General features: G+C 47.1%; 1 protein-coding gene across 3 annotated transcripts in view; it reads right to left on the reverse strand.

Annotated features, from left to right (window-relative positions):
• Positions 1-1,700: 1,700 nt before the first annotated feature.
• The window catches only part of LOC116944636 (uncharacterized), a 37,369-nt gene continuing 26,958 nt past the window's right edge, over positions 1,701-12,111 (reverse strand). For 2 of the 3 annotated variants that reach the window (XM_076068544.1, XM_032958374.2), the window contains 2 exons: positions 6,253-6,371; positions 1,701-5,609 (listed from right to left, as the gene is read on the reverse strand). In XM_076068544.1, coding sequence (XP_075924659.1) covers positions 5,439-5,609; positions 6,253-6,371 — 290 coding nt within the window. In that variant the 3' untranslated portion in view covers positions 1,701-5,438. The remainder of the gene's footprint in view (positions 5,610-6,252; positions 6,372-12,111) is intronic. The other variant, XR_012942529.1, reaches the window with a different exon arrangement.

Raw genomic sequence — 12,111 nt, forward strand, 5'->3', positions numbered from 1 at the left:
TTCCATGGTAAATCTGATGGCTGGGTGTATGGAATTGATGTGGTCGAGGAATTGGTCTAGACTCTAGAGCAAGCCGGCCATGTGGCCAGATGACAAAAGTGTCATCCACGTACCTCTTCCATAAGGTCGGGCATAGAGTGGCAGTCTGGATGGCGTCAGTCTCAAATTCTTCCATGAAAACGTTGGCTACAACCGGAGATAGGGGGGAGTCCATTGGGGTGCCCTCAGTTTGTTTGTAGAAAGATCCATTCCAGGTGAAGTATGTGTTGGTTAAGCAGTGTCTCACCAGGGGGGGTACATCAGTATGCAAGTTTTCAATGATTGCGATGGTGTCAGGAACTTTGGTGAATAAGGAAACCACATCAAAACTGACAAGCAGGTCGTCTGGGGACAGGGAAATACCCTTGATTGTCGATACCAGGTGAGTAGAGTTTAGTACCGCAGAGGTGGTTTTCCAGTAAAAGGCTGCAGGATTTCAGACATAAAACGAGCCAGTTTGTAGGTGGGGGAGTTGATAGCAGAGACGATGGGACGAAGGGGTGTATCTTCTTTATGTATCTTTGGAAGGCCATATAATCTTGGTGGCCTGGCCGCAAAAGGTTTCAACGATAACTGTTTGGTTTGATCAATTAATGCTGTTGAATCAGAAATGATTTTGTTGGTTTTAGTGACGAGGCTGTTGGTGGGGTCTCTTCTTTTTTTAATTATTTTATTTCCATTCTACGTGACTTTACCGAAAGAACCAAGAAGATCATTAAAACTATTCAACTAAAATAAAAATGTACCAGGTAAGGCCCACTGAGCTATATAGCTTTTTTTCAGAAGCGACCTGGCCACAAATTATAGCTCAACCAGTGGCTTATCATCGTGTAGAAGTTTATTGCAGCCAAATACTCTAAAACGCGTGTTTTTAAATATGGAGAGGAGAAACCGGAGAGCCCAAAGAATAATCCACGAGATCACAGGGAGAAAAACACGCAAACTCCAAATATATAGCAGGCGTCAAGTGATCTGGATCGAACTCACGACCTCCTGTATACCAGGTGAGGTAGTTAACATCTCACCACTGTGTTACCACAATGAAAAGAGGATTTAGTCACTCATGATGATGGATAGTACATTGGTCAGGACCCATAGCTTACACAGAGGGCCCTTGCCTCGATAAACTTCTGGCAGTTTGCACGATCCCCAATCACTTCCAATCCCAGCCTGTGGTCACCGCAGCCACCGTCATCCTTCCGGGCAAATAAAATGCCAACCAATTTGTGACAATTTACCACGTAGAAGGCTTTCGCGACCAATACCATCCATAATAGAGTTTTTGTTGGCTTAGATCGCGTAAATATGTGTCATTTCACCTGCCACCACCCGACACAGCCAATTGGTAAGGTAATTGGTAAGGTGTGGCGGGTGGTGGCGGGTTTAACGAAACATCTATATATTTACGCGATCTAACCCAACAAAAACCTGGATTATGAATTTGTGGCAAGCCGTCGGCGGATGTCGTACAGGGAAACACATCCCCCACCCCCGCCAGAGGAATGTGGAGTTTCCACCACTGGTTCGGGGATGTAACTCAACACTTGGCGTGTGCGTACGGGCGTGTGGACTCTACTCTGGCACTCTCTACGCCGCAATACAATACGAGCGAATGATAGAAATATATACATACGGTACTGTGCACAACACTGGAAACAACATCAACTGCATAGTCATTTATTGGGCGTTAGCATTCACAGTAAAGGGTGATTGTTTATTCGCGATGTTCACTTTTTTATTGGAACTTAAAATAAGTTCGGAGTCTTTTTTTGATCATATAACATGTATAAAACTCTTTTTCTAGACATATATAAAACGTATACGCAAATCCTCTATATAAAATGCATTTATAACACGGTAAATGATGTACATTTGAAAAATTCTATCCAGTCAGAGACAGTTATAATCAACAATGAGCTATACATACTCTTTGGTTCTTTCGGTAAAGTCACGTAGGTAGAAAAATAATAGATCGCGACGTTTCGATCGCAACACAAGCAATCGTCATCATGTGGGACAACCACAGCAAGAACAAACTGCTGAAGTAGGGAGTGATCTGCCGTGGCACGAGGTTATATAGTAGGCCTCGGCAGTAGGGGGGGGGAGAGAGGAGGTGGGGGAGAGAGGGGGCGGGGCAGAAAGTGGACCCCGCAGCAGCACCTGGGTCACTGGAGTGAAGTGGACCACCGTGGGAACACCTGGGGTCATTGGGGTAAAGTGGACCACCGTGGGAACACCTGGGGTCACTGGGGTAAAGTGGACCACTGTGGGAACAGCACCTGGGTCACTGAAGTAAAGTGGACCACCGTGACAGCACCTGGGTCACTGGAGTAAAGTGGACCACCACGGCAGCACCTGGGTCACTGAAGTAAAGTGGACCACGACTGCAGCACCTGGGTCACTGAAGTAAAGTGGACCACGACTGCAGCACCTGGGTCACTGGAGTAAAGTGGACCACCACGGCAGCACCTGGGTCACTGGAGTAAAGTGGACCACCGTGGCAGCACCTGGGTCACTGAAATAAAGTGGACCACCGTGGGAACAGCACCTCGGTCACTGGAGTAAAGTGGACCACCACGGCAGCACCTGGGTCACTGAAGTAAAGTGGACCACGACTGCAGCACCTGGGTCACTGGGGTAAAGTGGACCACCGTGGGAACACCTGGGTCACTGAAGTAAAGTGGACCACCGTTACAGCACCTGGGTCACTGGAGTAAAGTGGACCACCACGGCAGCACCTGGGTCACTGGGGTAAAGTGGACCACCGTCGCAACACCTGGGTCACTGAAGTCAAGTGGACCACCACGGCAGCACCTGGGTCACTGGGGTAAAGTGGACCACCGTGGCAACACCTGGGTCACTGAAGTCAAGTGGACCACCACCGTGGGAACAGCACCTGGGTCACTGGAGTAAAGTGGACCACCGTGACAGCACCTGGGTCACTGAAGTAAAATGGACCACCGTGGGAACAGCACCTGGGTCACTGAAGTATAGTGGACCACCACGGCAGCACCTGGGTCACTGGAGTAAAGTGGACCACCACGGCAGCACCTGCGTCACTGGAGTAAAGTGGACCACCACGGCAGCACCTGGGTCACTGGAATAAAGTGGACCACCATGTCAGCACCTGGGTCACTGGAGTAAAGTGGACCACCACGGCAGCACCTGGGTAACTGAAGTAAAGTGGACCACCGTGACAGCACCTGGGTCACTGAAGTAAAGTGGACCACCGTGACAGCACCTGAATCACTGAAGTAAAGTGGACCACCGTGACAGCACCTGGGTCACTGTAGTAAAGTGGACCACCACGGCAGCACCTGGGTCACTGAAGTAAAGTGGACCACCGTGACAGCACCTGGGTCACTGTAGTAAAGTGGACCACCGTGGGAACACCTGGGTCACTGGAGTAAAGTGGACCACCATGTCAGCACCTGGGTCACTGGAGTAAAGTGGACCACCGTGGGAACACCTGGGTCACTGGAGTAAAGTGGACCACCATGACAGCACCTGGGTCACTGAAGTAAAGTGGACCACCACGACAGCACCTGGGTCACTGGAGCAAAGTGGACCACCGTGACAGCACCTGGGTCACTGGAGTAAAGTGGACCACCGTGGCAGCACCTGGGTCACTGTAGTAAAGTGGACCACCGTGGGAACAGCACCTGGGTCACTGAAGTAAAGTGGACCACCACGGCAGCACCTGGGTCACTGTAGTAAAGTGGACCACCGTGGGAACAGCACCTGGGTCACTGGAGTAAAGTGGACCACCTTGGCAGCACCTGGGTCACTGAAGTAAAGTGGACCACCGTGACAGCACCTGGGTCACTGGAGTAAAGTGGACCACCGTGACAGCACCTGGGTCACTGGAGTAAAGTGGACCACCGTGACAGCACCTGGGTCACTGGGGTAAAGTGGACCACCACAGCGGTAGCCCCGGGTCACTGGAGTAAAGTGGACCACCGTGACAGCACCTGGGTAACTGTAGTAAAGTGGACCACCACGACGACAGCACCTGGGTCACTGAAGTAAAGTGGACCACCACGGCAACACCTGGGTCATTGGAGTAAAGTGGACCACCGTGGGAACAGCATCTGGGTCACTGGAGTAAAGTGGACCACCGTGACAGCACCTGGGTCTCTGTAGTAAAGTGGACCACCGTGACAGCACCTGGGTCACTGGAGTAAAGTGGACCACCACCACCGTGGCAGCACGTGGAGAGATCGGCTGCAGCATATGTTTTGGCGAGTCCCCTGAAATTTTTTGCATTATTTTTGTTTTCAACTAATTACTATTCAATCGCTTTAATAGTTTTGTTCTTCATTATTATTTTTGTATTGCGAAAAGCGATGTAGCTGTATATTCGTTCATATTCGGAATAGAGTTGGAATGACTGTTTGAAACAAATCCCATTTTTTTGCATTAAATTCACGAGTGAAAAAAACATTATTTTATTACAAATCGAGAGATTCATGGACTGTAAAAAAACACTCGGTTTCACAGCACACGGAGTTGGTGAAGGCTGCTAGATGGATGTGATCTGCCGTATAGGTGACATTTCTCAGTAAAAAAATATTTGTCATGGAGTCCTCTACTTGCGAACATTCGACTTACGTTCATATATAGGAAAAACCTGTCCGCATGTCCAGTTGTCTGTTCGGACCGAGAGTCGTAAGTTCAACAGATGCGCAATAGATGGCGGTGGTGGCATCTACATCTGCAGAACATGAAGAACCAGTGGCATCTACATTTGCAGAACATGAAGAACTGGTGGCATCTACATCTACAGGAGATTATACAACTTTTAAAGCCATTCCCCGTGTTTAGTGTACATGCCGTACAACGTGTTTGGAATCGACGGGAGTAAAGTTGGACTTGCGAACAAATCGATTTACGACCAGACCTCTGAAACCTAACTCGTTGGCAAGTAGAGGAGTCCCTGCACACGATACAAATCCATGCTGCCACGGTATAATGTTTAGCACCGCTGCGCTTGCAATCCAGGGGTTGACAGGTTCCATTTCCCGGCACGGCAGTTGAAATGGTGTGGGACGTTGCTTAAATGCCGCTCGCCGCCTCCGTCCACCCAGCGTTACGAACGGGTTCGCCGCGGTCATTCGATCGCCAGATCGCGTGCGGCGCAATACAACGTGGGTACCACCACCGCCGTCGCCGCCACCAAGACCTCTTCCAGAGACGCCTGGCCAGTGAGGAAGAGCAGGCCAAAAAAAATACCGTCCAGAAAGAGGGGGGGGAACTCAAAAGAAGCCCTCTGGCGAAAGGCCCTTTCCTCCAGCAAGTGGCGTAAGTGAGCAATTGCAGGGCTGAGCCTTTACCTTTTATTATGAACCGTTGAAGCCGACTTGCTTGCCCTCCTTCTCAGTGGAGCGCTGGGCAGTGGTTCAACACTGCTCAGTCAGTGGTGGTTCGAGTAAAAAGTCACCTGTGTCGTGAGTTTGGTGATAAACCGTTTGTTCTCCTCCAATGGTTACTCTGGTTTTTTGACCATTCTGTCTTCTCTCGCTTGCGTTGATGGATTGGCTCAGGGCAGCGCGAGACGTCCTTAGGGTGTACTGTGCACAACACAGACCAGTAATGAGTACATACGTGACTCGGGTTAATTTTCAAATTTTGCAACGCCCACCAAATTCCTTAGATTCGGAGGCGTGAGAAACCACGGATCAGAATCAGAGCCTTTATTCATCCTAGAGAAAATCCAATGAGCTATGAAGCTCTTTTTTGACAGATGTCCAATTGGGGTGGGTCACACAGTTACAACAACAAACAATACGAAAAACGATTGGAGCGCAAAGTATAGAAAAGCTAGGCAAATCACTAAACGTAAAGTGTATAAGTTAAAATTGCACAGGTACATCAATAATCAGGCTTGGGCAAGGCAGCAAAACAACAGCAAAAACAGTCCCAGACCACACCAAGACCATGGCACAGTCCCACAACAAAAGACGGCCAGAACCAACAATTTCCCAATCCCTGTGGTCCTGTGTTGGGGGTGTATTCATCGTAGATTACTCCGCACGGTCCGCTGCACAGAGGTAAAGTTCCTGCAGCATCATTTTAACCGGGCAGGCCATTGACGTCGATAGAAAACACGTGGCCGTGACCTTTCTGCCCACAAAAGTCATGATGCCCAGTTTGAGCAGTCCCTGGGTAAATAATTGTAATAATAATGATGATGGAATAACACATCGTACGTACCCACAGTCTGGAGACGATGCCGATCAGCAAGACATTGAACAAGAGGCTGGCGACCAGTGTCACCATCGGGGCGTAAATTCCCACCGAGGATTTGCTTTCTGAAGATGATGCTTCATTCCCTGCAAGACGGACGACAACATCATTTCTTATCTTGAGTGGTGGAGGAGGGGGGGGGGTACTCACACTTTACCCCACCTATTAAAAGAGCATTGTCGTTCAACGTCATTCTTCCCAAATGGACGACGTGATTGCCGCGGGACCTCGTATCGTAACGATCATTTGCATCGCGGCAGAGGCAGCGGCAGATGTGATGTGCCGGAAGGCCGTACCGGCACTTCTCGCATCGCCCAACGCGGGCGAGCCGACGCTATCCGCAACGGTTTCCTACTCTTCTTTGGTTCTTTCGGTAAAGTCACGTAGAATGAGAATAAAATAATAAATTAATAAAATAAAATAACACAATAAAATTCTCACGACGTTTCGGCCACAACACAAGTAGCCTTCATCAGGTGAAAGGACGAGACTGTCTGGAGGACAGCGCTACTCGTGCACCGCGAATTGTCGGTGAATCAATGGTGCTGAACTGCCGATGAAAGAAAGGAGGGGGTCCCCGATTAGTTCCTCAGTTTAGAAGGTCAAGGTGCAGTCCTGCAATGTTCTTGCTCATGCCACTGCCGGAGGAAGGGCCTCCTCAAGAAGGAGCTCTTGAGGTGTATTAGGCCTACACTTCCAGGATGCCCAGACATCGTGGAGGAGGTGGGCATACCTACATTTTATCCCAACGCATGCTTTATAGCTCATCGGAATCCTCCAGTATAAACAAATGTTCTGATTCTGATATACGGCCCATATATTTTAATTCTTGAAGCTGAAATTCAGCCAATTTGAGTGTAGAACTAAATTTAGTGGGGTTTCTTTTTTTGTGCAGTCATCGGTAACTGGGCTGAGGCCATCAATCGACTCGCTAAATTCGAGTCTCGTTTAACTTCACCGGTGCCAGATCAGTAGTGACGTCGGAGTGACCAGCCCTCCTTGCAAATGTGAGCCTAGAGCAGCGGATCCCACACTCGTTTGGCCCCGCAGGGCTACCCAGCCGATGCAAACATTACCGCGTGCCGCCCAGCTGCCCACCCCATGGTGAGAAAACGCAATCATTTATCTCTGTAAATTCCGGCAAGTAAAACACATTCCTGTGGAGGGAGCTGGTAGGAACGTTGGGTTGCTCGGTCAATGGCCAGGGTCAACGGCGGCGTGGTGTATTCCACAAATATGCCCGACTGTGAGGGCGGGCACAAGCCGACGTGAGTAGTTTAAACGTTGAGTTTTATAAGGGCACCACGGGGTGACCAGCCCCTCCCCACCCAGCCCCTCTCCACCCTACCCACCCAACCCCACCCTCCCCACCCAGCCCCTCCCCACCCTCCCCTCTCCACCCAGCCCCACCCCTCCCATTTTTGGATGCACGACGGACGGACAAAATAATCCCCTGTGGGCTGGTGTAACCAGGAGGTTCCTACCAGTAAAAATATATATATTATGCACATCAAAACTCTATTAAAGCAGCAGTTTGTTTAGGAGGAGAGGGGGGGGGGGCATTTAGATCTTAGGGGTATGGTAGTTTCATCAGGGTAGTTTACCTAACTCAATTTTTACTTTTTTTACCATTTTTCTTTTGTGATGTCTCCCTTGCATTTGTGGATGGGGCATTGTGTAGTTATACATTGTTACGGTCTCTGTTCTGGATGACCACAGTCGCACCACTACTGAAGAGGTTTAAATTTTCCATGTGTGCATCAGGTATCATCCGCATCTGCTGCCATGGTTTGTACGGATGCGGTAGTTTAGACAACTAATAATAATTAATAGAAAATTCAACACAGTAAAAACAACATGGCTTTAGAAGAAAAAAATATAATAGGTGACGTTTTAGGTAATGGCTTCATAACATATAAATCACTCTAAACTATGAAAAACTGTTTTTATTTTACCAGGTAATGCCCAATGAGCTATGAATACTCTTTGTTTCAGAAGCAACCTGGCTATCACAAATAATAGCTCAACGAAAGTGACTCATTACGTGGACATTTTTTTTGAAGAGAAATACTCTAAAACGCACGTTGTTGATTCTAAAATGTGGAGGGGAAAAAAAACATTGATTGGTGTCTGAAACAAAAGGGTACAATAAACGTGTCACTGTTGATTTGAAGCTTTCGTGACTGCAGGAATCCATACTCTTTGGTTCTTTCGGTAAAGTCACGTAGGTAGAAATAAAAAAATAAAAAAATCGCGACGTTTCGGGCGCAACACAAGCGTCCGTCATCAGGTGGGAAAGCATGATGAAGGAGGCTTGTGTTGCGCCCGAAACGTCGTGATTTATTTTATTTTATACCTACGTGACTTTACCGAAAGAACCAAAGAGTACGTTGTCATTGTTGTCGGGGGGCTCAACCTGCGTTTGCATCACAGCCACCGCAAACCCCCACTGGGGACGACACTCTTGAGAACCACTGGCCTACAGAGATGTGCTTGGTGGAATAAACTGAAGAGCAGATAGAGTTCCCCGGAGCCTGCACACGAGCACCGGTAACACTGCTGGCGATGCGTAACGTAGCAGTGTCGCCGTGCGTGGAAGTAATGCAGAACGCATTGTGAACCTTTCATGGAATGTGACAACTTCCCTTTTAGTAAAACAAAATCAATACCCCACCCCCCCTTGCGTTCTCACAACTAGAAACTTGGGGTTTTCAGTTTCCCCAGTGGGGTTTATAAGAGGGGCAGTTTAGGTAATTTCCCGATTATTACAAAGGAATCCGTGTATCTACGTATGCGTGTGCGCATGTTGAACTTCTTTCGCACCGTACTTATCCAACCATGCTAATCGGAGGTGCGGGGGAGAGGATCGGAGGTGCACGTACTCTGGATGAATACACGCACGTCTACTTCCCTTTGGCCAATGCAGCTGGATGAGGGCCTCCCCCTGCCATGCGGGTCATGGTGAGGCGCCTGGGTGAAGGGTAATTTGTCCATACTTAACCTCTCTCTCTTTCATGACCATACATCACTACAATGGTCCATGTGGGTTTGGCGAAGGAGGAGAGCAGACACGTGTGTGCGGAGAAGTATGGTACAAACCTATAGCCCATATTTTCAACCTGTCCATCAAAGAAGCATCAGTACCTCGAGAATGGAAACATTCCTATGTTCGTCCACTTCACAAAGGGGGCCCTAAAGATTATCCAAATAACTACCGACCTATCTCAATTTTGTCCCCGTTAATCAAAATTTTTGAAAAATGATTGACCTACGAAATTAGCAGTTTCCTGTCCAACCACAATCTATTACATCGAAACCAATCTGGGTTCCCGAAAAAAATACAGCACCACATCTGCTGCATTAGACTCTCTGAATCACATTTACAGTAGCCTTGATAATAAGCAGTACTGTACCTATCTTTTTCTAGACCTGTCCAAAGCTGTTGATACAGTAGACCACAATACCCTGCTTAGTAAACTAAGTTGGCTCCGTTTCTCCAAACACGCAGTAGAATGGTTAAAAAATTACCTCTCTTCTCGCACCCAAACTGTATTCATAGATGGTTGGAGGTCAAACAGTGTTAAGATAACAAAAGGGGTTCCACAGGGTTTCATCCTCAGCCCCCTCTTGTTCTCTTTTTATGTCAATGACTTGGGCACTGACCTGGATCATTCCAGGGTAAATCTGTTTGCAGATGACACGATACTGATTACTGCCTGCTGCTCTCCGGATGACGTGATTGCTAAGCTCCAGGGTGATTTCAACAAACTACAACATCAGCTAGTTGCTCTTAAACTAGTCCTGAATACCTCCAAAACCAAGGTGCTATGCTTCTCACCAGGACTAAAGCAGGAAGTTATTTTTCCCCAATTATATTCTTTAAATAATCATCAAATAGAGCAAGTCAAGATCTATAAGTATCTTGGGGTCATCTTTGATTCAAAACTGAATTTTCAAGATCACATTGATTATATTGGTAAAAAGACAAAAATATAAATTGGTTTTCTGTATCGACACAAGCACTGCTTCCCCCCTATGTTCCGCTTGGAATTGATAAAAGCTACCATACTTCCTCTACTTGATTACTGTGACATCGTATATAAATCAGCCCCCAGTACTATACTGAAGAAGCTTGACTCAATTTATCACTCGGCCTTAAGATTTGCATTGAACTGCCCATATAGGACTCACCACTGCGATCTCTACATTGGGTCAAACTTAACTTATCTTAATGATCGACGGCTTGTGCATCAGATCTTATTTATTCACAATATACTTACAAAAAAATCAGCAGACTACCTGCTGGATCTCCTCACTGTTTCGACGAACAAATGTGACCTAAGGTCTTCGCTCATTTACCAGCTTCACATTCCTTATTGCCGTACAAATACTGGAGGAAGGGCCTTTTCTATTGATGCCCCCAAGGGTCTGGAATGCTATCGCCAATAAACTGCAACTTGGATCACTACCTGTGAGATATTCACTCAAAACTGCTCTAGAGGAGTTGTACACCCCTAGCTGCCACTGCTATTCAGAATGGCCTGAAATCAAATGTATCATTCCGGATGACCGCTGCAAAGTATGATCTTGAGTTTTGATTATAGTGTGCTGATCTTTAATGTTGTATTGAAAAATGTTGATACTGCTACTAATACTCCTGCTATTATGGAGTGACTCATGCAGCCAAAGTTTGGTCTACATGTTATGTATATCGTTTATTGTTACATTTGAATCACAGTTCCTACGATCACTGTTGTTACATTGCTTTTATCGCTTTATTTTGGTGATTTTCAAAACGTTTTTGGTTTAGCCATGTTTGTTTGTTGTAGTACAGAGTTAGGCTGATAACTTTAATCAAAATTGTCTTATGGTTGTTATTGTTTGACTTGCATCCCACTGGGATTTTTTCACACAGCGTTGAAACGCGGTGTTTTGTCTGGAAGACTTTTGCTGTGTTTTTCCTGGACTTTTCTGTTGCGTGTAGTCACTTTAAGATATTTCTTGTTCATGTTTTTTGTTTTGTTGCGGGTTGCACCCGAGTCAAGAGCCGCATGGCTCACAAGGTTATACCTAATAAATGAAACTGAAAACTGAAACAACAGTGGATTTTGCTGCGCTACCCTTTGCTGTCCACAACGTAGCCCTACAGGCACAGCCTAGAACTCCCCCTCCCCCACCGTTGTATGCACTGCAGGTCGCCCACCCCAGCAACTTGAACCCCTGCTTGGCCTCTGAGGTCTTCCGAGATGTGACGACATCGCGCACATTCTGGGTGACTTGGCCCCGAGCCAAAGCTAACGCCGCACAACCTCATTCACCATAACCTACGTGACACCGAGTCAAGCACCGTGTGCGATGCAAGTTCTGGTAACTGTAGTGCATAAGCCCTCGGGATTTCGTTGCTCAAATCGCGGTTAGGTGTGGCGTTTGTGAAAGCCAGATATTTGGGGGATTTTTTTTAAAGACAATAACAATCATAACGTGTTGAGAAGTAATTGAAAGTTGCCTACCTTTGCCATGAAATGCGAGTTACTTAATCGTTTGGGACAATGGTTCTTAACCCGATATGCACGCACCCCCTGGGGTTGCGAGGTGTATTTATTCACATTTTACAATTTTTAATGATTGAGAACAAAGGGGTACAAGGCTCCAGCAAGGGTTAAGAACCACTACTTTAGGAGAACTCGTGTTCACGCCATCCATAGAGCACGAGGCTATCGCAAAAGATACATTTGCGATGACAGTTTTTTGGGAAGGCATCCGAAAGTTTCGAAGGAAAAAAAAACACAATGTCCCTATGAAACAGAGTCCAACGCTCCGAAATGA

The sequence above is a fragment of the Petromyzon marinus genome, chromosome 21 (genome assembly GCF_048934315.1).
Source record: "Petromyzon marinus isolate PM22_M1 ecotype Great Lakes invasive population chromosome 21, UKy_Petmar_22M1.pri1.0, whole genome shotgun sequence".
Taxonomy (NCBI): domain Eukaryota; kingdom Metazoa; phylum Chordata; class Hyperoartia; order Petromyzontiformes; family Petromyzontidae; genus Petromyzon; species Petromyzon marinus.